The 26722-nt window shown below is 43.5% G+C and overlaps 3 protein-coding genes across 9 annotated transcripts; 2 read left to right on the plus strand and 1 right to left on the minus strand.

The window, feature by feature from the left end:
* Window positions 1–103: 103 nt before the first annotated feature.
* On the plus strand, window positions 104–10399 carry fbxo18 (F-box DNA helicase 1). The gene is made up of 21 exons (XM_068586453.1): window positions 104–436; window positions 949–1116; window positions 1311–1912; window positions 2156–2292; window positions 2821–2968; window positions 3050–3231; window positions 3325–3399; window positions 3526–3617; window positions 4259–4427; window positions 4836–5055; window positions 5164–5251; window positions 5353–5448; window positions 5561–5697; window positions 5972–6068; window positions 6238–6404; window positions 6525–6591; window positions 6696–6890; window positions 7880–7999; window positions 8247–8353; window positions 9456–9584; window positions 9704–10399. Exons 1-21 carry the CDS (start codon window positions 418–420, stop codon window positions 9860–9862), a joined length of 3174 nt encoding a protein of 1057 aa, XP_068442554.1. The 5' UTR covers window positions 104–417; the 3' UTR covers window positions 9863–10399.
* On the minus strand, window positions 10318–19613 carry LOC137791481 (interleukin-15 receptor subunit alpha-like). Of its 6 annotated transcripts, none has more exons than XM_068586457.1 (9): window positions 19392–19613; window positions 18415–18618; window positions 15943–15990; window positions 15351–15398; window positions 15184–15231; window positions 13523–13645; window positions 12738–12809; window positions 12555–12627; window positions 10318–12374 (listed from the first exon to the last, which is right to left on the minus strand). In XM_068586457.1, exons 1-9 carry the CDS (start codon window positions 19471–19473, stop codon window positions 12299–12301), a joined length of 774 nt encoding a protein of 257 aa, XP_068442558.1. In that variant the 5' UTR covers window positions 19474–19613; the 3' UTR covers window positions 10318–12298. The 6 variants fall into 6 exon arrangements, with proteins under 6 accessions (XP_068442558.1, XP_068442557.1, XP_068442555.1 ...); XM_068586456.1 differs by having other exon boundaries at window positions 13523–13642; window positions 15175–15231; XM_068586454.1 differs by having other exon boundaries at window positions 15175–15231.
* A 298-nt stretch (window positions 19614–19911) lies between these two features.
* rbm17 (RNA binding motif protein 17) lies at window positions 19912–25458 on the plus strand. 2 transcript variants are annotated; one of them, XM_068586212.1, is made up of 13 exons: window positions 19912–20031; window positions 20395–20543; window positions 20756–20875; window positions 21158–21324; window positions 21532–21644; window positions 22037–22087; window positions 22530–22665; window positions 22852–23003; window positions 23100–23153; window positions 23710–23786; window positions 23924–24022; window positions 24104–24176; window positions 25181–25458. In XM_068586212.1, the coding sequence occupies exons 2-13, from the start codon at window positions 20421–20423 to the stop codon at window positions 25282–25284; spliced, it is 1269 nt and encodes a 422-aa protein (XP_068442313.1). In that variant the 5' UTR covers window positions 19912–20031; window positions 20395–20420; the 3' UTR covers window positions 25285–25458. The 2 variants fall into 2 exon arrangements, with proteins under 2 accessions (XP_068442313.1, XP_068442314.1); XM_068586213.1 differs by having other exon boundaries at window positions 23713–23786.
* Window positions 25459–26722: the final 1264 nt, after the last annotated feature.

Below are 26722 nucleotides of genomic sequence, written 5' to 3' on the forward strand. Positions count from 1 at the left end.
ATTGTGCTTCACGCTGTGCGCGCGCGCTCCCCTGAGGTGCGCACGCACGCAGCTTTCGGCGTGCGTGCGCAACCCCGCGAACGCCTTCAAATAGCGTGGCTTCGTGAACAACATAAACACTGGAGACACGCTGGCTAACTTAGCCTGCTAACTCCGAAGTTTTTTCGCATTGGCAGAAACACGAGAACAGTGGACGTGGACGACAGCAAGTCAAGTTACGACGGAATGAGAGTTTCTGAACAGCAGTGTTAGCTTGGTATGCTAGCGCTAACCTAGTTATTTACTCGGGTTTATTACGCGTTAGCTTCGCGTGCCCACCGCAAAGCGACAGCTGAAACAAGTTTTAATTAGGAAAGCGTGAACCCGTAACGCTGGTCCTGGTTCTGTCTCTAAGAGACGGATGCCCTGGACACGAAGATGGAAATGTCTGTAAAGGGTAAGTTCTGAAGTTAGTGACTAACTCACTGAACAAACCGCCAGAAAAAAGGAGAACAATAAATATGTCCATGCATTTCCCCACTTTCCCGTTGTCATAGATTACTGTGTTCGGTAAAGTCAGAACGATATTGGTACTTGAATTGAATACATGTACCAATAACTAGCTAAACGTAGACTGTTTGCTATAGCCTTGACATGAAACTGCGCTTTCCTTGATAACTTTTTAGGGTGCAAAAGTATGTGGTACCACATAACGAAACAGGACTCCTGATATTCAGACTTAATTGATAGGGTTGTAGTGGATTTTACTTTCCTAAAAAGTTCAGAAGGGAGAGCCAATGCTAATGTACAGAACTAGCCTGTTTGGCTATCCTGAGCGCTTTAGATTGAGCTGTGACCAATAACTGTCAGATAGGAAGATTGGAGAATGGCTTGCATTGCACGAGGACAATCCTTATCCAGTGGGTTGTGTCGTGCTGACTTGACTGAGTGTTTGCTGTTGTTTCGTAGGAAAGGCCAAAAGGAGGCACCTGAATGCAGGGGAGTGTGACGACCTGGGGCAAAGTGCAGAGGGCACTAACAGCCTCGCCCAACCCCACACCGTCAACCACCGGCCGGTCACTCGCAGCTCCGACCGGGGCCTTAACCCCAGGACGCCCACCAAACGCCAGAAGTGTGGTAATCTGCTCTATAACGTCTGCGCCGAACACTTTGACAACAGTGTACTCAAATCACTTTGAAAAATAAGGGGGAGAATGTTTTTTTTTTTTTTTTTTTTCTTCCTCCCTTGCCCCTGGTTCTTTGTCTTCACCTGCCTTACGTTGGAAAGTCCTAAAGATTAAATCTTTGTTCTTTCTCTCTCTCACCGTCAGCATCTGCCTCAGGAAGTCCCTCCGGGCAACAGAAGAGCATCAACAACTTCTTCTCTGTGACAGGAGTCATCAGTTCCAGTCCGAACAAATCCTCCCAGCCCGGCTCGTCCACACGAACAAATGGACCCAGAGGAAAGCTTTTTTCTGATAAAGAGCAGGGGGTTATGAAAGAGGAGGAGGAGGATGATGATGATAACGACGACGATGATGTCAGCCTGTTAGCTGCCTCACTGGCAGATGACCCTGAAGACGAGGAGGAGGTTGGCAATGGAAGTCTTTCAGCTTCAGAGTTGGTGGAAAAGGAGGAGGACAACGCTGTGGATCATCTTGAGGGAATCACAGCCGAGATGTTTGGAGATGATGATGAATTTGACCGACGTAACGGTGACCTTCATCACGTGGAAGACGAAGTGGAGGCCCTGCCTGACGCCCACTATGGGCTCCTGGGTAGCAGGAAGGTCTTGCTTGACCCGCAGGGCTGCATGGATGATCTTCCTGATGAGGTGCTGAGGCAAATACTGTGCCTCGTCCCTGCCCAGGACCTCTACCGCAGTGTCAGCCATGTCTGCAATCACTGGTGGAACATCATCCAGGACAGAAAGGTGAAACAAACCACAGAATTACATTAAGTTACATATTAAGAGCAAGTGAGTGTGGGGGTAATATTGAAGTTAAGTAACACAAGCAGGTTAAGTGTGTAGTTTCTGGAGAAATGCCTTTTTTAAGCAAGTTCCTATGTCTTAATGGATTAGTGTGTCTCTTGTAGTTGGCCGTAATTGTGTTTTAAAGCTCATAAACTGAACTTGTTTGTTTTGGATGTTGTGCATTTGTGTTGCATCGGGCAGTTCGTTCCCTTCAAGAAACAATACTTCCGCTACATGATGAGGGAGAGGGAAACTGTGCAGGAGATCTGCGACACCATGAGGAACAGCAGCATCACAGATCCAGCAGCATCGCAGCACAGCATACGACACCTCGTTATGTATGTCTGCATTTCCTTTACATTTATGTAACGGCTCATGCGTCATTCTTTGTAGACTGAATGACCCGTGCCAGATTTAAATGTAGCTTGTTAACTCACACTAAAATCTAAATGAGCAAGATGTCACCTAAAGTCTGTCCACTGCTGTAGCCGCTGTACATTATCAGCAAAAATGTAGGGCACGATATCTAATCCAGCGGCACATCACTGGCTTGGATTTTGACTAGGGAGACAAATATTAAACTTGTCACTTGCATAGAATTACCAAAAGGTACAAAAAATTTAAACCAAAGTGAGAACTCTTACTGAGCTAACCATTTATAGCAACACAGTTTTGGGCTCAAGAGTAACATCCTGACAACTCCAGTTATTATTTTCTTTGGAATTTGAACCTTGTTTCTGATCTTGGTGTCATTGTGGATTAGAGCTTCATTGATACAACTAAATATGATTCATATTGAATGGGCAACAAAACTGTGCGACGGTCCGGTGTGTATAGATTTTTAAACTGTCTTTTCTTTTGGTCAGTTTAATGTCCCAGCACACGGTCGGAGAGCGGGTGAGGCCGGAGGACGTTCTGGAGCGTGTAAAGAAACATCACCTTTATCCTCAGGCCGAAGCCTCCATCAGATTACGTATTCCTGATATTCAGAAGTTGTACAACCTTGGCATTGAGGTATGACTCACGAATACACAAAGGTCCTCTGGTAATCGCGTGTAGAAAATTCGGTTCACACCATTCATGTCTAACCTCCAGGGTCCCAACCCGTACGCGGCCATGGCGATCATATTGATCTTGAGTGAGGGCATTGACGATGTGCAGGCCTTGGTGTCCCTGCTCACCGGCTGCCTGTCGGACTCCGCCATCACAGAGTACCTCAGCCACATGGCCACGATGTTGCTCGCCGCGAAGAGGAGCAGCATCAAGATTAGTAGCCGGTAAGAGCTGCAGGTGTTGGTGGCATTTTAATGCTCCACATGTTCGTCTTCGGCTTCCTTGTGACTCTTTTTATTTTCTTCTTGTCTCTACAGGGTACATTACAACATCTACCACATACTTCACTTGATGGAGAATGGACCCTTTTCTGTCAACTCCGGTCAGAACCAGTAAGGACCAAAATGCATTAGTGTCACATGTGCACGAGAAATATGCCAACAGGAAGTGGACTAAAGTGATGAAGATCGGAGTTTTACCCTTTCAACAGTCACCATTTGTGTGTGTGTTTCGGTTAGGCAGCCTCAGATTCAGCTCACAGGTGAACAGCAGCAGGTCCTCAGCCACGACATCCAGAAGAACCACATAGTCAAGATCGTGGCTTTTGCAGGTACGGTGACCCCCACGACTGTCCACTTTCTATGAAATTGTGTTACTTGGTCACGAATACACAAATTAAATAAGTAATGTGGCATTAAAACAACCAATCGGATCAAATGCTGTTTCAGGTAGATTTTCACTTTCTGTTTTTACTGTTTATTATTTGTAATTATTGTCATTATTTACTATGGTCAGACCCACAGCAGTTGGATTTGAACATAAACATATTGACTCACACTTTAAGCCAGTCACTGTCGCCACATGCAGTGTTTGAGTGAAATGGGAACACTCGTTCTCTCTATACGTTACTTTTCAGAGACCCAAAGGGTTCCAACACTCATGTGTTTTTACCAGACAGGTATCTTTGGGTTACATGTCGGCTCTTAAGTTGATGGAAAAATAGATTTACTAAATCATTGTAATACATGTTTTGCTTGGTTTCATCATATCCAAAATTGTAATCATCGTTTCTTTTTTAAAATGCGTTTACATGTTGCAAGAAAACCTATTTAAATGTTGCATTTAGAAACTTGCAGCCTTTTAAAAAACATTTAAGAACAACAATCAGTTTTGTGATGTGTGACGTGGGCCAGCCTCGCAGATCAGAGGCCAGTGGCGTCGTAGCTAAACGGTCCTTGTTGTCCGCTCCAGGTACGGGGAAGACGACCACGTTGGTGAAGTACGCCGAGCAGCGGCCACACCTCCGCTTCCTGTACGTGGCCTTCAACAAGTCAGTGGCCAGTGAGGCGATGCGCCGCTTCCCGAGCAACGTGGCCTGCAAGACCGTCCACTCGTTGGCCTTTGCCGAGGTTGGGAGGAGGTGAGGAGCCGTCCCTCCGATGCTCAGTGTGTGTTCATGGATGTGGATGGTCTTGTTTGACCCCTCATGTATTTTGTATGCCAATTCTGTCATAATGGTTCATTATTTAGTTTTAGCATTAAGTTATAACTAGATGATTTAAACATGATGCTGACAAACTTCTCTAATTACACATTTGAGGAAAAAGTAAAGTGTTCACAATGCTGATCAGTCATCCGTTAAGCGTTAAAAGCCGAGATTAAGTCAACTTAATTTGAACCAGTGGTGTCAAGACGAGACCTTGAACTGAATTCTGCCCACCAAACGTCCATATTGACGTTTGTTTGAGTAGAATAACCATGACTTCTTTGCCTTTTTTTTAATGTCTGTAGTAACTTTTCTTTTGGGTGTTTCCATTTTAAATCACAGGTACCATTTTCGTCGGAAGCTGACCAGTAACTTGAAGCCATTCGCCATCAGCTCTGTTCTGCCTCAGGGCCGCGGCGGCTACCAGAGAGCCAAAGTGGTCGCCTCGACTCTCAACGCCTTCATGGCTTCAGCGGACCCGGCCATCGCCGTCCAACACGTTCCCCACTCCCGCAAGCACAAGAACAGAGAGATTGAGGTTTTTCTGGAGTCTGATAGAGAGGTATGAAGCAACAAAAGACCACTTTAGTGTGAACGGGTAATGAGCGAGAGCAGCAGCACTCAAAAGGTCACATTGAAACTGCATATTTCTTTTATTGTGCAATCCTAGCTTTATGCGCTTGAAGCGCAGACGATCTGGAGCAAAATGACGGAACTCAATGAAACCAAAATTGACGCCTACCACATGACCCACGACGGTACGCCAACTGAAAATGAGTTTAACGGATTTCAGTGCTTCTGCTCCAATATTTTAGGCAGGAATGCTGCACAGGTGGTTAACAAAACCTTTCATCCTCAGGTTACCTGAAGTTATGGCAGCTCCAAGTCCCCGAGCCCTGCTTGTCCCACAAATATGACGTCCTTTTCATTGACGAGGCCCAGGACTGCACCCCAGGTAACCATGCTGTACCCGTCAACACAGTCCAAGGGAAAGGAAAAGTTGTATTTGTCAACTTTGTGACGGTGACGGCATCTTCCTTCTCTTTCTCTCTCTCGCCCTCCCTCAGTCATCCTGGATGTGCTTCTGTCCCAGAACTGTGCGAAAATTCTGGTCGGAGATCCTCATCAGCAGATCTACACCTTCAGAGGAGCCGTCAATGCACTCGACATCATCGTCCACACACACATCTTCTACCTGACGCAGGTACACAAGCACACACACATGGAGGCAGCCTTCTCGCTCAACTGCTCCACAGGGGGGAGCCACTCACTGGACTCATTTGAACAATAGATGCCATAACTGATGCTGCTGGGACATAATATGCCAGAAATAACAATAACGTAACAATGATGAGGGTTTGCTCATAGAGCATTTAGAAAATGTGTTCTCCTCATCATGTTTGCTGTTGGCTAATAGTTGCAATAAAAACGAAACGTATACCGGTACTCAAACGATATACGCTGATGTGTCTGTTCAGAGCTTCCGGTTCGGTGCCGAGATCGCCTACGTTGGTGCCACCATCCTCGAAGTGTGCAAGGGAGTGGAGAAGGTTCTCGTGGGAGGGAAGCAAAGAGGTAACCGCTGCACGCTTTAAAACATGGCGTCGGCTTAGAAACACGCCCGATTCTTCAAAGGTTTCTGTGAAAATGTCCTGTTTTCACATTTTATTTATTTTTTATTTTATTTTTTGTGTGTGTGTGTTTTTTTTGGTGTGTGTGTGTGTGCTACATGTCCATTGCACAGGCGGTGTGTGTGACGAGACTGCAGACAACGTCAGAGCAGCTCTGAAGGCGGGCGTCAGTCTTTGCCCGGGGAAGACGGCCATATTGTCGAGGTGCAACGTCAGCGTTTTCAGCGAAGCCGTCCGGCTCACCGACTCCAACCCGCAGTGCCGGATCCACTTCGTAGGAGTGAGTACATGCTGACCGACACAATGAAGGAAGAAATAGCGAGCACATTTTATAACAGGAAGACGTGTGAGGTCACGTGTGATGTCCATCAGGCACTCACAGGGCCGTCTTCTCCTTCAGGGTGTCAACGGGATCGGCCTGAATCGGATCCTGGACATCTGGCAGCTGATGGAGCAAGGCTCAAAATGTGAGCTTTATACACGTCTTTTCTAGAAGTTTTATCTAATACCATTTTAACACTTAAATAAACTGACCCTTTTGAGATAAATGTTGTATTTGCTCTTCCTTCAGTCATCCGGGATCCTTTGATTCGCTGCTTCGTCAAGAAAAAGCCGACTGGCTTCTGGGCCTTGAAGAGGTACGTCGAACAGACCGAGGACTTGGAGCTGGAGGCTAAACTCACCATCGTTGAGAAATACGGGAAGCGCATCCCCGAGCTGGCGGCGCGCCTGGAAAGGTGCTTTGTAGAGGACTTTCACACCGCAGGTACAAACCGGGTTTAATCAATTACATATGACAAACGACTTATTGGTCTCAAAAGTATGAACTCTCAAACGCCACACAAAAGCATCCAAAATGCAACGTGAAGTCATGACGTAATGTAGCTTTTCTCTCAATACTTTCTCTCAATACTTTTTGACTCAGTCGCCTCAAGCCCATTGTTTCTTTGTGAAGTTATAGATTATTAAATGCATATATAGCTCTATGGCACAGAGGATTAAGATGCATTCAGCTGTGGTTAAACATACAATACTAGTTGGTAAGATCAACCCCGCGACCCTAACGAGGATAAGCGGTTAAGATAATGGATGGATGGATATGCGGTAGGTATGCGGTCAGCTGTAGAGCTGGCTCAGGGAAGAGGACGCCCCTGCCTTGCATAGTCCCGTGGGAAATCTTATTTGGGCATGGGACGCAAGCTAAGGCCTGATCACCCTTCGGCTGGCCACCTTTTGATGAGGGTGTTTAGTGAGTAAAGGCCGAAACACCCACTGATTCGAAGGCACACTACTGAGGATGTGTCCCAAAAGTGACATCATAACCCAGCTTAAGTAAACCTCCCATGCCACTCTCTCAACATCACGACGAAGCTCATGTGAGTGCATACCATCTACTGGCACAATGGATAGTTTTTAACATCTCGTCCCGTGTTTTATGATTCTATGGATGGATAAGATCAATGAAAAGACCCAAACCAACAAATGAATTGGAGATAAAAGATAAGAAAAATGTAAAATCCGGCCAACCTTTTCTGTTCCTGCTCCTAAATAGCAGTTTGAAGTTGTTTTTATAGATGATAATATTGGTTTAAGTACTTTTTTTTTTTTTCTCTTCTGGCATTTTTGTAGCTTCACTGGTACATAAAAATATGCATATTTGTCTTGTAAAACAATATATTTCATATGTATTTCTTTCTACCATGATGATGCACTCAACTCGGCAGCATGGGTAACAGCGTGACTGTTTTGTTCCAGACTTCATAGTGGGAACTGTGCACAAGGCCAAAGGTCTGGAGTTCGACACTGTGATGGTCACCGATGACTTCGCCAAGATTCCTTTCCCAAAGGCCAACGTACCCTACAACTTCTCGTTCTGTACGTTTCTTTTGGCAAAGCTTTTCTTTTCCTTTCTCCATAGACATCACACTGTATGTCCTTTGGTCGACACTCTTTCCCTCCAGGAAGTGTGTCTGATATCTCTTACGTTTTGGGGGTTGCTTTCCTGGTAGTTAGTTCTGTTGGAGGGCCAATATATGAACCAATGGGAACTTATTGCAGATTTTAAATTGCTCTAAAAGTAGTTAACATTTGAGAACTTTGAATATTTCTCGTCCCTGCCCAGGTGATATTCCAGACGATGAGTGGAACCTGCTGTATGTGGCGGTGACTCGTGCCAAGCGCTCTCTGATCATCACCGATTCCATCCGCCGCATCCTCACCGTGGCTGCGGTAAGACCTAATCACACTCTCTCTCCTCGTTCGCACTGCATGTTCAAATCACAGCCACTGTGTACCCCTATTTCATTAGAAATCACAAGTTATTATTCAGTTTTTATTTACGATTCTTCTTGTCATCACCCCGTTTTACCTCTGGTGAAATAAAGAGCGCTGTCATTCTGCGTCAGGATCTTAATAGTTGTTTAAAGAGAGGCTGTTCCTCCACCTCAGCCAGTCCAACCATTTTCAGCTGCAGTTTTAGCCTGGGTCTAGACCGTACTACATGACATATAGGTGGGGTGTCCCTGGTTTTAGTGCTTCATGAAGTGTGACTTGAGGTAATTCAGGAATATCATAAAATCATGTTTGGGTAATTTTGCAGGATTGTAAATTGAACTGTTTTTGTGCTTCATTTGATGGAGTATGCTTTTAAAAAGTGAATTAAGTCAAATAAATCTCGTTTTGAACAGAAACACCAGCCCCTTTTTAGTTGGTGGACATGGCCCTCATCTTGTGTCTCGTAATATACAATCTGTTATTTAATAAAAAACGGCATATTTTCAAGTCAAGCTGGTGCTTCTGGTCACCAAATGTAGTCCGTCTCCAGGAAACCGCTTGAAAATGTGACCACATAGTCACAGTCTGGATAAAAGTGCTCTTCTTAGACTTGTTGCCAACCGGATTCAAAGTTTCCCTCCCAGTGTTTGAACTCCACAGAGCAGATGTGGTGGTCAAGACGCAAAACAAAGGGAAGTAAGGACCAAACTGAAGCAGACTTTGTGTGCACCCAACTGTTCGAACTTCTCTTTTTCTTGTTCCCATTTCGGTCATGTGCGTCATATGAACGATTTGCTATTGCTGACGCCTGAATGAGAAATAGGGGTAACAAAAAAACCATTCGCCACTGCATAAAATGGTAAAAGGACTGTACTTGTTTGGCGCTTTCCTAGTTTTCCAACCACTTGAAGCGCTTTCACACCGGTTGTCATTTACCCATCCATTCACTGATGGGAGGGGCTACCACGCAAGTTTTTTAGTTTTTAGAACGGTTGCGAGAACTGGTCTCCCAACGTTTTGCTCAAATGTGGTGATAATAACTTCTTGTCATCTCCAGGAATACTTTCTGAAGTCGGCGATGCCCAGCACCTTGGTGGGCGATCCACTCCCGTGCTGCGTCTCCGACTGCCCCAACTGCACCACGCCCGGCTCTGCGTTCATCATGTACAAACGTCAGCTGAAATGTGTAAGGCTCAACTCCTCGCTAAGATATAACTAGCCGGTGTACAGATGTATACATGGAGACATCTTACTGATCTGAGTCATTGCGTTATTTTTAATTCTCCCTCTTGTGTCCTCGTCCAGTCCGACGGTGTGTCTGAAGGCGGCCCCTTGTGCGAGAGGTGCGTGTGGGCGCGCATCGGGGGGACCGCCTTCCTCATGACCGACGACGTGCTCTCAATGGCTGAAATGCCGCGAATACTGGCGCCGCAGGACCACCGCATGCTCCTGGAGCTTTTATAGCGCCGCTCATTTTTAAGGACATCGAAGTGAAGAAAAGAAAAGCTTTTTGTGCAGCGATAGGAGGAAAATGGACTTGCAAAAGCCATCAATGTAACACCAGGTGTTCACGAATAACACTGGAACGGACTTGTGTAAAGGAATTGGATGTTGTAATATCCAGTGGAGATGCCTTTTAACAGCTCCCAGAGGCCATCAGTATTACTGAGGTTTCATTGGATAGCAGTGTGGGATTGTGTGTTAAATGTTTTTGAGCTAAAAAAAAAAAAAAGATTGTAGTTGACTTGTGTTTTTATTTTTTAACGTGTTAAAACTGGCATAGATGCATCTCATTCTTGATGGTGGGAGAGTACAAGTGTGCTGTGGGATTTACTGTGTTCTGTCCCAAGATCTTGTTAACAGCTGCTTCCCATTAGCCTGCGCTTCGTGGGACCAAACAGTGGAGCCTGATACTTTGTTAGCTCATGTAATGAAAATGAGTGATTTGTTTGTCCTGAAGTGTAACGCTGGCAACCACAATATTAAAAACCTTTTTTAAAATTTTTTTTTTTTATCATAACTAGAAGATCTACACTGTATGTTACCAGCTGTGACTTTCAGTCTGAAGAGTGACAAGAGAATATTGCCTGGCCAGTTTATTGAATTCTTGTATTACATAATGCTCTGCTTTATTTTTGGAACGGGAAGAGTCAAGTAGCTTAATCATAGCGGAAATGAACACCATCTCAAGAGGGGGAAGAAATGTTACTCGGTGTCTAAATAGTTCTGACTTGTCAGTGTATTTGTTATCGGCAGCTGTGGGAGTCCTTTAATTTACAACACTTGACCGATGTTTTGTTATTTAATCATCATACAAATAGTGCTGAGCAATAAAACACATTTAGTGAAAAAACAGAGGGTTTGGAAACCCACGTTAAAGTGATCCACGCTGCCTTTTAAAAGCTGTCTAAGGGACGTTCAATCAGGAGTTGTTCAGCTGATATTCTGCAGATGTTGTGTTCATGGTGGTATTTTATGCAGCACACAGAACACCAACAATGTAAAACCTGGCTGAACTTGACCACAGACCGACGGTGTCTGGAAATGATACATAGTTCAATAATGCAGTCATACAGTGATGTAGAAACTAAGTGTTACGGGCGTCTGAGGGCTATCAGGTTGTTGTAGAAGCTAACAATTGCTACCAGAATATATACTTGATGAGAATCCGTAATGTGGAAGCTTTGAGAGGTCAATATTAAAACAAATACAAAGCGACTAATTTAGATTTGAAGTGGAGGAAGTTTGTGCGGGCAGTAACTTCCTTCTGAGTTATCATTCATCATGGTACCAACTGCAAACAACTTGGTTCACCAGGGTGGCTGCATTTAGGTTATTTCCCAACTATTCAGAAAACTAACGGCTTAGTTTTTGTCTGGACAACCTGGTTATCTGAGATGATACAAGAAACTATTGTACTGCAATGGCTGCAAATGTTTTGAACTGGATGCCTTTTTATTGATTAAAAACAAAAGTAGAAACTACATGCTTCATATCTAATCAATGTGAAAATGACAGTTGTCATGAATACCTGTATATTTCTGACACTCCTGGACCCTTTAAAAAGTAAAGGATATTAGTTTTCCTATGACGTGGGCTGGATACAGGTCCGTGTCCATAGCTCAGTACCAGCAGCTAACATGTATGCAGCTAAACAAACGACAAATGTCACAATGAGCATGAAAGAAATACAAGAGATGATATGATGAAGCCCTCATACGAGCTACACAACGTTTCTTGCTGGTTAGCCTAGCTTAGCCTACAAATGGCTAGGCTTGCCTTGAGCTCTTTAGGTAGCTAAATAGCTAGCCTGAAGACTTAATAAAAGTGCTTGCATACATTTATCTTATTTAACATGTATTTTCCTTTTTGTTACAATTATTTTAGTTCACAAAGTGTGAAACACAGCTTGGCCAATTTGAATCACCTGCTTTTACAAAATATCAGTCTTTTCATTTCCTGTTTGCTCTGCTTGATCCCTCCATCTTACTGATTTCCAAAGATACAACTCGAGCAGACTATTGTCACATTGGTAGTAGTATATTTTAGATAAGGACTATTTTTAGAGGCAGATTAGGTCAGCTAATGGTTACTCACAGCTGCAGCAATGTTCACGATGATGTCCTCCAGGGTATAAGTGCTGCGGAGTGACGTGTGTTTAAATCTTAGGGAACAATGGCGCACTATTTCACAACGCATTGTGAGCTTCAACACACCATGCTGGTGGAGGAATTCATTCATTGTTGGGTTGAGTATTTTCTTTGGCGTTGCTGACAATAACAACATACATTGTTTTGTGCTGTCTGGTGTTACTTAAAGAATATCAAATGGGTTCTTCGCTGCATGGGGACAATCCCACGAGCTCTGTGACGCCGGCGGGTCAAAGTCCACGACGTCTGTTCAGTTCTTGGCTAGAACAGTATTCATGGGCATCGTTTCTTCTGGCGTCTGCTGTGGGACGTTGCGGTTTGACCTCCTGCAGCACAAAGAGCGCAGTGATGAGATCACAATCAGTGAAACGATACGCGGGCAGATTGGACTGCTGTGTGATCTCTGATGGGTAAACATGCAAACTGCAAATAAAATAATAATAAATGTTCACCGCAACGGAGAAGGAAACCCTTTGTAATGTTAACATGCTCTGCCCACCGCTCACCTTTTATAACAAAAGAAGCTGATTCCGATCAAAGCACAGACGATCGCCACCGACAGACAGCCGATCATCGCAGCTGATAAAGAGAGAAATACTCAACATTAAACGTTTCACCCGTTCAAGCGTGCGCACGTTACCAGCCTGCCTTTTGGCCCAAACAGGTTAAAAAACAGAGTGGAAGCTTACTGCTGCCGGAGGTAAAAGTCGCTGGGGTCGAGGGCGGCGCTTCGGTCCCCGTCACATCTTCTTCCTTTCCGGCTGTGAAAGAAAAGACGAGCATGGTAAGTTATTCCTGAGGCGCTTTGCAGTGGGAGAGGAAGGCAGCGTGAGTTGTACATAAAGGGTGATCGAACATAGTATGACATTGGGAAACATATTCCCCCATGCAATCCAGGTCGTGTTCTTTTAAAATACAATATTCGGAAAAAACTGGGTCCATTTATGTGCTGTTTTTGAAAAAATTTTTTTTTACAGATTTGTGTGAGTTTGAAAAAAAGAATATATAAACACCAGGCATGAGGCTGAACACTCACAAGGAGCGAGCAATAGTCAAGCCAGCAGTATAAATAAACAAGACACCAATGGATTAATCATAGATCGAACAAATATTCACACACGAGTGCCATTCTGATGTACACATTGGAAGTATTACCAGATTTGTCATCTGGCATGTACATTTTTTATGAAATGTCCCGTTTGAAAACAATGACATTACCAGGTAATTTGATCAATTTAAATAAAACTATATTATAGGACCAGCACTGAAGCTCACTTTATGTATGTAATGATGACTGTATTCATCTTAAACTCATTTCAGAGTTGTATTCAGAATATCCCATGGACATTGTAAATATAGGGAGATAACCATTTACATGTGTATGAATGTTCTCTTATAAGTTTTACTGACACAGGTATGTTTACTGACAACATACACTGCTCTCAGCATTGCATGCATGACTGGCGCTTTTTACCCTGTGAGCGGCCCGACGGGGCCTGCAGACCAGGCGAGGTGGGCCCCGCCCCGTCTGGCTCTGCAGAGACTGAGGCCGAGGTGCTTAGACTCGGGGTCATCTGTGGGCTGGAGGGAGCTGCTGCTGATAAGAAAATACATTTACTTCCTCTCATACTGCAAAGAGTATGTCTGCTAACACTGCTCCTTTAATTCCCTCTGCTTCCTTTCACTATCTCTCAGGCGACCGACGGGTGATGATACTGTGAATTGGGACTCTGGGTGTCTTGCATGCATGGACAGTTAACCAGTGACTGTATATTACAGACGTACCCTGATGTAATACACCAATTAAATCAAAGAAAAGAGGAAAAAGGCATGCAAGGTTTTGCGTTAGTTTCTTTCACGGTTTTTATATCCATACTGTTGCAACGGCTGTTACTACTTTTTATAAAGTACAGGTACCGCTACTACAACCACAGCTCTGCTGCAGCTGCATATCCACAATCATTAGGACTACTACTACTACTACTACTACTACTACTACTGTAATGCTATTGTTGGTATAAGTACTACTTCCACATGTAGTGCTGCTACTGGGAGAGAAAGTGCCAAAAATACCTTTATATTTGTTACAGTTTATACTTCGGTGTTAACATGTTTGCCATGAGGTTTATCACATTAACGCTCAGTACTTTACCAATGTACTATTTAGTTTCCTGTGACTTTTTAGACTTATTTTTTAATGGATGCGTGGGATTTACTACAGTGGGTCACCTCTTTCTCATCATACGTAGTCAGTAGACCAATTGTTACTAAAACATATTTATGAGGGCAGCTTTTAGGCATCTTGAACCACGATTTAACCATGAGTACATCCTGACAGTAAAATACCGTCATTGCAAAGGGCCATCGGGAAGAGCTATTTTGCAATAGGTTTAATAAGTTTGAGCAGTAAAAAATCCCCTTGCAGGATTAATAAAGTATGTATCTATCTATATCTATCCACATAACAATAGACCATTTTCAGGATGGACATCTTCACTTGTGAAACATGGAAGTGATTAATGACATTTAGTGAGTTACATTGAGGTTTTCAGTTTTCTGTGTGAAATGTATCTTTGCACCCAGACTCTACATTATGTTATGCAGAGAATACAGTTTGTCAGAATTTAATAACCCGTCAGGTCTATGATTTTAATAGACACAAGATGTCGATTCAGCGCTTTCCCACAGATTGAAAAGACGTTACGACGTTTTATTAACTTGCAAAATGACTTTGAAATTGACAAACACATATCAGACCATGTGTGTAATTTCACATATATGGAATTTGACTCTGGTTTCACTTAGCTTTTCATACTCATACACAACAAGATAAAGAAAAAAAAGACATTAAAGGGTCGCATGGGGTTCACAGCAATGGAGGCGCTTTGCCTTTACAGCAATATACTATCAGACTGGTTGTTATGTGTGGTGTCATGTTACAGCATTACTCCGACGAGGAGTGGCACGATAACAGTCAGGCTGCTGCTCCTGCTGCTTGTAATCATTACTACTAACACAACCACGACCAACACAAATCATTTAGATAGCTACAGTATATTGTCTGCTTCGTTTGATCATTAGCAGCCTACTTAATATTAGTTTATTGCACTTTTTTCATGCACATACAGAACTCACTGACTGTGGTGGCAATGGTGAAGTCATGGGGAATATCAGTGTGACCCTCTGCAAGATCAGACAATCATTAATCATACATATGAAACAAATACTTCTTTCTGGCTCATTTTAAAATGTTACAGTGTACATGTATTGTAGAGTGTTTGTGTGTTTGAGCTTACACTTACGTGCTACTGTGCTGCTCGGTGGTTGTGTTTTGGCTCTGTTTGGGTCAGCTGAAACAATGAATAACAACTTGAGCTCCTGGCTCATTGTCTGATATCAGATCATATCTTGATCGTAAAAGAGTTCAAAGAAACACAAACAGTCCTCGTCTGACACACAGGCGTTCGGTAGTGTTTTGATGATGGACCGCTCTTTGTCTGAAATGCTCCTCCTTTGCTTCCCACACTCATAAACATCTACGATAATTGTTGTCCGATCTTGTGAAATAAAATGTCCACACTTGACAGAGCATTCAACGATCTCCCAGAACCAGAAAGTTATGTATTTATTATTCACAGAACATTCTTCAGTGCTCACACGCTGCAGACAGTGAAATCTATACGGTCACCAAACTGCACTCAAAGGTTTCGGGTTACATTTGTCATCTGGCCGATGGAAAAGATGGAGGGAAGTTAAGTGCAATAGTTGTAATATCTGTGTGACTCTCTGCCAGATCTGACCATCATTTATCATTTATCATGAACGTGAAACAAACCCCTCTCTCCGGCTCATATTTTAAGTACTTTAGCGCTCAGAGTTCGAGCAGACACTTACGTGCTACTGTGCTGCTCGGTGGCTGTTGTGTGGTTCTGGTTGGGTTCGCTGAAACACAATGAATCAGAAGTTAAGACGTTTGTTCATTATCTGATCATAGTTCACTAATAACTAATGTTTTGACTCACTCAGGCTGTATGTACTTGGTTAAACATTCAACAATCTTCCAGAAAGACCAACCAGCAAGTTATCTGTTTATGATCCATAGAAGAAACTTCAACCCTGAGACCTTGCATGAGATGACATCTGCACCGTCACCAAACGCGCTCAGACTGAGTCTTTTTAAGTGGTCTGGGCTCAGGATGATGATCTCTAGACGCGAGTTTCAGAGACGCTTCCACCAACCGCTATGTGGAAGCGGAGAGTCTAACCTATCAGGAAAAAGATGGAGGGAGGGTTACATCAGAGGTGGTGCGGTAGAAAACCGATGCTCCCATTTATTTATTGTTCTCTGCCTGTTTTAGGGTGATTATATTTTGCTTAATGTGTACTTAAGATGAGGGATGCTATTTGTTTAATATTAGTACTTAGTTACTTTACTCACAAGTAGTATTGTTTAATTACTGAAGTTAATTGCTTAATTAGGTTAGATTTTTAGATGTATTTGGATACCTTTTATTTGAATAGTTTTTAGTTTTGTCTTAGTATTTGTACTTGTTGTCTAGGTTTACTTAGTCTTTTGATTGTTTATTTGTTTGTTAATTGGGTAACGCTGTGGGCACCTGGGGTTTAAATGTAGGAAGCAGGTACAGGACCAGCATGCACCTGGGTAGGCCTATGGGGCGTTCCTTTCTTGGTTTTGTTTTATTACAAAGGCTGTATTTAATAACTTGGACATTTAAGTACAAAATCCCAAATGGAAAGCTGTGCAGGTTTTATGTTTTGCTCTCTTTGCATTTCTTGTTTGTGTGCAGCCTTTGTTTTTCAGCCGGCTGGTCGCTTCGCATACTTAACTTTCAGCTAAACTAGATTGACTATGTAAAACCAGAGATTTTATCTGATCAGTACGACGAAGAAAAACTAACTAAAATACAGTTTAGCGACAGCACGACCCACACAACTGTTTTACAATAAACATCTGTGTGCAGCACAGTTGAAAAAATAAATAAATAATGTTCTCGGACATTTGAGTACAAATGTATTGAGCGGGGACATTGTAAAGTAAATATTACCTCGCATATCCCTATGATCCCATTAGTGTCATTTTGAAATTGCTGTTATTGAGCAATGTTTTAATCTTCATGCAGTCATCACACACGCACGCACATGCACACGTAAGGGCTGTAAATGATAAACAGACACCAACAGGCCTTTTCACATGCATCATTTCAAGTGCAGACATGTACGGGTGGACGTGAAAGTTGTCTGTATGATGTTGTTCCACACACAGGTATTTGGAGTTGGTTGCTCGGGAGAAAGGGAAGGCCCCATGGGGGATGACGTCCTTTGAGTCTGCCCAGAGTGGAGGTGATCTGGCATTCACCCCATCGCTCCTTTCTCATTTCAATTCTGGTGGACATTGTCTACATGTTTAGGCTTAGAACATATAATGGGCTCTCCTGTGTAATAGGAAACAGCAGCCAGTGTTACCGTGTTAGGCAACAAAGGCCCTGTGGTTGACTTGACAGACAGGATCTAAGAAGGACGTGAAGAAAAAGAGAAGGGGTAAAAAAAATTGTGTCTGTGAGGTACAAGAGCTGATGCACGGAGCAGAGGAAAGAAGAATGTCACCAGGTCTGAGAAAACTGGACTTAATAAGCATCTTTACCAAAGAGGGGAGACTCTGATTCAGCCCTTACGGGTTGGAACAGGACTTTAGAGACTGGACTTAAATAAACTCCTTTAGTTTTAGGATTAAAACTTGACTTGGGCACAGCTTATTTAGAAAGCTTCTGCTGACAGACGTGTGTTTTAGTTTCATTAAATTTAAATTGTTGTATGCGAAATAAACTTTAATAAAACTCAGCCTTACCATTCGTAAGTGACTGAAACCAAACAAAGTATCCTGGCTCGATAAAACAATTTCAACTCTATTCCCCTGTCCATCCAACGTGAGATACAGAAGTGACGCCTGAATCTACCAAATGCTGAAGGTCAGCATCTTTCGGGAAGACTTTTGCAGTGTTTATCATAAATGATGAGATTGTTAAAATAGGTCGAGAAAAGGTATAGATACGTACTCGCTGGATAAGGGTTGAGAGGAGTTTCCCTCAGGGAAAAAAAATCCTAACAATTTAGCATAGGGGCGAGATAAAAGACTGAAGGTTTATTACAATATTGGTGAGCATTGCCGACAAAGTGCCACGAGTTAGGTGTGCGGTCCTGCATCTCTGCTTCCTCTCCCCAGATACAAGATTTTGAAAAAAAAGGGACATAGAACACCAAACATATTCACACTGACTAAAACTGACTAGAAAAGGCCAAGTTTTCCCACGTGTTCGTGAGTCACGTGAACAACAAATACAATCTTACGTATACACTCGAGGCTGACGGTGGGCGGGCTCCACTGTTTATTGTTGTCAATTTTCTTGCATTTGATGAAACCGGAAGTTCCCGCCTTCCTCAAGTTGGGTTCTTTGCACACGTAGCGAAAAGTCTCGTTAATCTGGAAGCAGTTCTTTGCTGGCGGTTGAGTGTCATTCCTTTTGGGAATTTCTGGACATGGACACCTTTTGTCTGGAAAAAATCATATGGCAAAATTACAGTATAGGACTAGCAACAAGATAAAAATAAAATAATAAATTGTTATTATTAGTTAGTTTCAGGTAAATGTGATGGCCTCTGCAGAACTACAAAAAATGTGGCTGTGAAATGACAGTTGTGAATAAATCCTGTTGGATTACGAAGTTCTTTTGTTAAGCGATTCTGTGTCATTGAATTTATTACTATTAACCTTTAACGTCATAATCTGTTTTATAGTGCATGTATCCATAGATTACTCTGTAACACATTGATACATTAACACAGGTCAAACCCGGATTCAAACGAATCCACCAGTTTTCTACATGTATACATGTTTGTTTAATAAAAGAAAAACTTTTTTTTTTTTTTTGCATTTCTAGGTTTAGATTTCAAACTAAAAATTCCATGACGCAGAACTGAATCTGAAACTGAAGTATCTGTTTATTCACTGCAACTGAAAGAGACTTTATCCTTGATCACCTTGGCCCCTGACCTGTATCTCAAGGTGCATAATTGGCCGTCATTCCTTCAAATGTGTGGCCTTCTTCACGCTCATCGGTCCAATTAGTTTTCACATGCTGCGTTAGTTTAGTCGTATTGCGCATGTTTGTTTTGCCTAATCACATCTGCACTCACTGAATACACACAACTTAACAGTCCGTGGTGACTAATATGTGAAGTTAAAATAATAATAATAACAACGATGAAGACAAAACATGTAAGTGGAGTTGTGAACATATGTGAAGTGTGATTATTGTTGCACCCACCGCTGGATCCACGCGCAGCCCCGAGCAGACACATCAGCATGGCGCAGACCGGGAGGAGAGCAAAAGGGGAACCCAGACCCATCTGGCAGATCTGCAGACACTCAAAACATGTTCACCGAGTAATCCATGACCGGTACTGATCATCCTCGCTGCTCCTCGAGTTCTGCCTCTTACTTTCGCTTCAGCCCATACTCCTCTTCGTCAGACTGAAACGTAAAGAGGTGAATCACGTGGTCTGTGGAAACGCAATACAACTACGCCCACACGGGTCCACGTTTTCTCCCTCCACTCGAACAAATTACACCAACTGTGTTATACCAACATACGACGACATACTACGGCACAGAACTGCCATTAATAGTTATAATTAAAAAAAAAGACTTCTTCGTGTTGTTATGGCGCAAAAGAGCCAATTGCATTATATTGTAATACGGTGGCGATGAAGTCATCCGCCCGCCAGGTGGCGCAAGAGTGCCGTCAACCGTCTGGAACGTCGCGCAGACTCGCGCTTCGTTGTGTTGTTGTACCGTCAGCTTCCGGTTTGTACAGCGAGGAGAAGCTCTATAGCAAATGCTCCTCTAACCTCCTTTTATGCAACAGGCGCTTACGTTCAGTGAATGTCCAGATATTTCTAACACCGGTAGGTTGAAAACAAGTTTAATAATACGGTTGTTTTAAACATTTGTTTCGACGTAATGTCAGGCAGTAAAGTAGCTATATTAGCACGAGCTAACGTTAGCTACATTGATGTTTAGCCACTTTCTCCTGGGCTGCTTGAGTTTAAGAGCGTGCCTAACGTTACCTAAATGTAGCAAGTGATGAGTGACACATATTTGGACATGTCCCGTTGAACCTTTTAATGAATAAAACATTTGGATACAACAAAAGTGAACATGCTTTTCAGTTAGGCTGCTGCTAAGTTCCAGCCTCATTTACTACCCAAATATTGCAGAACGAAGTGACGCCTCTTAAGATGAACATGACAAATGAAAATTGTCTGCAGGAAACGAGAGGCAGTGACGGGCAGCGATGTCGCTGTATGATGACCTCGGTGTGGGTGCCAGTGACACCAAGACCGAAGGCTGGTCCAAGAACTTCAAGCTGCTGCAATCCCAGCTGAAGGTGAAGAAGGCGGCTCTGACTCAGGCCAAGGTGGGTAACGTTACATGCAATGCAAGTGCAGTGCACACGAAAAGTGCACACATGTATGGCACGCTGTGAAGGACAAACACGTCTGTCATAGAGAAAGAAAAAAGACCAGGGAGATTATAAACGACATAGAATAACATGTAACCATGAAAATGTAATGTTTACATGTTTAATAAGTTTACATGTTCAATGCCTTTGTTTGTGTTTGTGTGTAGACCCAGCGGATGAAGCAGACCACGGTGTTGGCGCCGGTTATTGATCTAAAGAGAGGAGATCGCTCCAGCGATGAGAGACAGATCATCGACACTCCTCCACATCCTGCTGTTGGACTTAAGGTCTGTCTTCTACAGTGATCAGTGTTTTCTGAAATCTTCTGAGTTCATAAAATGATTGGAATGCCCAAGTTGTTATATTTGTATTTATTTTTTACTTCTCTTAATTTGATTCGTCTGGATTTAAGCCGAAGATGTAGGGATGAGAATGTTCAGTACGGAGCAGTGTGTGGTGTTGTGATCCACTTGCATGAACAGTCTTACCATATCTGCTGAAAAGAAATAAGTAAATATCCTCATCAAAATAATCTATCTCACTCATGATGTGGACCGTGTGTGCTTCAGGAAACCGTGTCGAGTAGCTTCTCTTCTGCCGATGCACTGATCCCGTTGGCAGACGAGTACGATCCAATGTTCCCCAACGACTACGAGAAAGTGGTGAAGCGACACAGAGAAGAACGCCAGCGCCAGAGGGAGCTAGAGCGGCAGAAAGAGATCGAGGAGAGAGAAAAGTAACGTCATGATCGTTTACTCACATCACTCGCTGTCTTTTTCCCTCATGGTTTTGATGCATCTGTAATTATGTGCTTGTAGCAGCAACTTGGGACCAAACCCAGAAACTTTCTGTCAGTCTTTAGTTGTTTCTCATGTGATCGTAATACGGAATATTTATCTCAACACAGGAATTCTGCTTAAATCTTGATCTTTGTGTCTTTCAGGAAGAGGAAAGACAGGCCAGATGGTGGAGCTCCAAGTGGTTTCTCTCGTTTCCCAGCAGCAGAGGGCGAGTCGGACGAAGAGGAGGACTACGAGGCGGAGCGGAGAAAACGGAGTGGGTATTTTACACACTTGGCTCACATGTAGAAGTATTCCCAATCTGTGGATGGTTAAAGGTTTTTTTCCGAGACGATTTAGTCATCATTTGTCATTATCTGATGTAAAACCAAAGTCTCGCCGGATGAGTATTTTGTCCACTTTTAGGGAAATAGGTCTGTTTTAGAATTCCCCCCTCTTAGGGGTTTAAAGCTTAACATGCTTTTCTTAGGTTACAGGTGGAGAGTGGGCACGTAAATACATTAATATATTAAAATATTTTTAACTTTGATGAAGAACAAAGCATAGTAGTGTGACGTCTGATACAGAGCTACTGAATTCAATGCAAACGAGACAAAAACTAAACTTCCCCTCTCTGACATGATGGATCTCTCTCTCTCTCTCTCTCAGTGATGGGTGGAGCAGCTATTGCCCCTCCTTCTTCACTCGTGGACAAGGATGGTAAGTCTTCAGATTCACCTTGTGATGATTTTAAACCACTGACTATTCAAAGGAAAAACAAAATGGAACAGGAACAGCAGTCTGCTTCATGATGAAGAAATTGTCCTACCTTTGCTTGGTTGGTAAACATTAAGGCTTGTGTTGCCGTGTCTTCGGTGGAGCTTTGTGCTCTCTGGAATGTCATGTAACACGTAAGAGTTAACCACACACACCAAGCTAGAATACGTGAGCTCTGTATCGTGTCTAATCAGTAGCTGTTTGTCTCCAGCAGAGGGCAGCACCGTCTACATTGTCACAACAATGTGAACGTCAGTGTAAAACCAAAAACATAGAATACAAAATATGTGTAAAACCTTACAACCTTACATATGTTATAGAACTATAAGAGACGGATGTGCTTCTCAGTGCTGCACCACAGGTCAATGCTGTTGTGCTGTTTCAGGCTCATCATACTCCTACGAGGATGAAGGGCGTCCCACCAGAGGCTCAAAGGCCGCCATCCCTCCTCCTATGTACGAGGACTCGGAGCGACCCCGTTCACCGCCCGTGCCAACCAGCTCCTTCCTGGCCAACATGGGGTGGGTGGGACACACAGACACACACAGGCACAAACATACACACGGAGATGTGTGTTTAGGATTAATCCAGTGCAATGCAGCAACATTAACATTAATGAAGGAAAACATGTCAGCACATTTAAAGTGTAAGATTATAGTGAAACAGCTTTAATATAATAACAAATGCCATGTTTGAACCCTCCACAGAGGTACGGTGGCCCATAAGATCATGCAGAAGTACGGCTTCAAAGAAGGCCAGGGCCTGGGGAAGCACGAGCAGGGCCTCAGCACGGCGCTGTCTGTGGAGAAGACCAGCAAGAGAGGTGGAAAGATCATCATCGGCGACGCCGCGGAAAAACGTAAGTACCACCTCTGTGTGTGTTTGTTTTGTTTATTGCTGCATATTCATGCACAATTTTAATTGCGTTTACTTGTGTGTGTGTGTTACTGAGTAGCAGGGTCCTCCAGCCAGGCAGGTGCTGCTGAGACGACAGCTGGAGGTTTTTCAGGTTTGCCTTCAGTCCCATTTTCTCTCTTTCTTTATTTGTCAATACACAGTATAAGACGCTGAGTCTTTTATTCCAGAAGCATGTGTTTTATCCATGTGTGTGTTTATTTACTGTCATGCACAGTGACATTTAAACAGCAATGCCTGTTTGTTATAAGTTAAGCATAGTGTTGTCAGGTCAAACTGATTTTGTAACTGACTTATCAATCCCTATAATTTGTATTGTTCTCAGATTTTTTTCCTAACCTCGAGACAATAACATGAGGCTAAATCCACAGCACTTATTTAATCATTCTAGCAGCTACCCTTTTCGGTATTTGAGTAAACAAATAAGATGTACAATCATTTAGTGAGTTTAAGAGTTGTTAGTCATAGTCAGGCTAGTCCCCCTCCCACCCCCCTCCTTCCAGTCTCACGCCAGCTAATTCATTCATCTGTCCCGTGTGTTGAATCGAGCTCAATACCATAAAACGTGTCATTAGCCACCTTGTTACTCGATCCAGTTCACCAGCCTGTGAATATTCTTCTGACCTTTGTATTGGATTCCATCCAACCAGCAGACTCTTCCAAGAAGTCGGACGCCAACCCGCTTACAGAGATCCTCAAAAACCCGACCAAAGTGGTCCTGCTGAGGGTGTGTATTTGTCTGTGTGTGTGTTCGTTCGTTCTCTAATGCTGTTTTATAGATTGGAACAGATTATGAGGAAAATACAAGACTTCTAGTGCAGTTTGAGTCTGAATTATCGTCTCTGGTCTTTGTCTGTCTCGCAGAACATGGTGGGCCGCGGAGAGGTGGACGAGGACTTGGAGGGAGAGACGAAAGAGGAGTGCGAGAAATACGGCAAAGTGGTGAAATGTGTCATATTCGAGGTGAGGGAAGGGAAGCGCAACGTGCGATGTGGATTGATTTGTACAAACGGGACAATTGCAGTCAAACTTTTTGCTTCTCAGATTGCAGTCGTTCCAGATGAGGATGCTGTCAGGATATTTCTGGAGTTTGAGAGGGTGGAGTCCGCCATCAAAGGTCAGTATTTTTCTCGTATCGTTCGCACAATCCCCGCCTGAGCCCTCTGATTGGTCCACTCGTTCCGCATCATCGCCGCTGTTTTTTTTGGGGTGGGCGGTCCACTTTCGTGTAACTGCATCATTCGTTCTTCCTTTTGTAACTGCTCCAGTAACGTGGGTGAAAGAGTGCCCCGTTCTAAATGGGTTGGCCCAGATCAGAAACAAGGTGAGACTCCCTGCGGTGTTGCATCACATGTGGCCCAGCAACCCCGGCGTCTCCCCCGTGGCACCGGCAGAACCGCGTTAACATCACAGCGCTCAGAAAAGCGGGCCACACGCTCAAAAGACAGAGACAGAGGGCCTTGAACATCGGCGCGTTGTCTTCGAGTGTCACACTGACACATTGCTGAAACATTGCTGTTCCTCGAAAAGGAGGTTAAAGCTTGTGGTCCCGCAGTAAGTGGGAGATGATCATTGTGTTGTCCTGCTCAAGGAACCCTGTCCCGCCTGATTTCCTTCTGCAATTGTGACATTTTCAGTGAAGTCATTCTGACCCAAAGTTAGCTGAAATTTACAGCTTTGAATTTTACGATCATTCCAAGGTGGCATCAGGGTTACATAATCATATTGAACATTTTGGGAAATACTATTTTGTGAGGGTACTTAGGGACAACTGTTAGCATCACTTAGCTACTTAACAGCAACCCTGGCTTTTAGTTTGGTTAATTTTTAGGGGGCTTCACAAAGCCCTACAAACTAGGGCTTTGTGAATACCCCTGGGATTCAACCATGTTGTGTGTTCAAGTCCCCTTCAGGAGCTTGTCAAAGCATTCTGGGACACACTGAGATGAATACAGATGAGGCCGGTTGACACGTCTGCATATTATAGCACAATGTGTAACCCCGTCCATGCATCTGGAGAGGTTTTCTTTAACATAGAAGCACAAATCCTGCCCTTGAAAGGTTTCTCTGTGTACTTCCTTACAGTCCCACCTCAACTCTCTCCCTCTCCCTCCTCTTTAGCCGTGGTGGATCTGAACGGACGATATTTCGGGGGTCGAATCGTCAGGGCCTGCTTCTACAATCCGGACAAGTTTTGGGTTTTGGACCTCGGGGAGCAGCTCTGAGGTCTCCCTGGACGCATCATTTTCTCACTTGTACATAACACCTTTTTATAATTTCCTTAATAGCAGTGAAGTGTCTGTATGTAGTGGTGAGTCAATCTTGTAGATTATTGTTTTTGTTTTTTTGTCCTGAGATGAAAAATACATCTGTCAAGAAAAAATAAACGGTATAAACTATGTATAGTTTACTAGTTTCTTTATTTACTTATAATTCTTCTTCTTCAATGTATGTTCTTGTTGTCGAGTTTATCATTTTTATCAGAGTAAGCATGAAATTAGAAATCAGCCTGCAGTTGTTTTCCAGTTTGAAAATGTGAACTACTTCATCCTGGTACAAACACTCCGTACCAAACACACACACGTAACTCAAAACGTACACATCCTGTCTTGGAGCCTAGTTTCCTTCTCTGAATTTTGTCTGACACAACAGCGGTTGCACAGTAGTGTTAGGACATCCCAGGGGCCCGAAAGTCTTAACTTAGCCCTGATGGATTATGGGAAGGGGACTGGGACGGTGAGCGCAGCCCCAGCCTCATTCAGAATTATGTAAGCGCACCAGAAGGGCCCCGCAGGTGTCGGTGTCAGGAAGCATCCCACCGGAGCAGGTTTAATTCAGATCAGGGAAACGGGCTGGATAGAAAACCAGAGAGGAGCGGAGAGGACTATCTGAACGATCTCCTTTCCTCATTCATGCTGCGGGGCTGCGGGGGTCAAAGGTCAAGGGAGTATGGCTGAAGGGGCAGAAGCTGAGATGAAAGACAGTTCTTTGACCGGCTGTCATCAAAAAGTTTCCAATAAAACGTTATCGGAATGCATCTTCTGTTAATCACGCCACTTCAAAGCCACAAGCTAAAACTACATTCCTTTACTTTGAAAAGCTAGGAATTACAAAATAAAATGCAGTCAGGTTTCATTTACAGAGAGCTGAAACCTGTGATTTTTTAATAAAGTACAAAACAACTTGACTGGGTTTCAGGCGTGTGAGTGAGAGTGAGAGTGATCCTGAAGTAACCAGGTGGGAAAGCGATGCTGGGAGCGTGTCCTGAACGTGCGCGGCAGTGTGGGGTGATGTGATTGGCTGTCAGCGGCATGTTGAAGCCGTGGCCTACATACCAGCCGCTGTGACTTGAGACGAGGTCGTGAGTTCACGATGCTTTTGGCTTAAATTGGCCGACGGGTAACTATGCAGGCGGCGAGGATAGGATGACACTGGATATGTTGTGGGCGGGGTCAGTGAGTGAACATATTGAGTCAGGGATTTATACTGAACAGATGCAGCCTCCTGGTTGTGACGGTTTATCATATATTAGAACATTATTACAGGTGCATCAAAGCTTTAACAGCATTTTCCTGTTGCTGCCGGTCAATGTGAAGCTACTGCAATTTTGACCAGTTACCCTCCAAAGGGTCCCATGGCAAATCTGAGCGGTTATGAGATGAT

The sequence above is a fragment of the Clinocottus analis genome, unplaced genomic scaffold, assembly GCF_023055335.1.
Source record: "Clinocottus analis isolate CAN_PGR_092001 unplaced genomic scaffold, fCliAna1.0.p SCAF_20, whole genome shotgun sequence".
Taxonomy (NCBI): Eukaryota; Metazoa; Chordata; class Actinopteri; order Perciformes; family Cottidae; genus Clinocottus; species Clinocottus analis.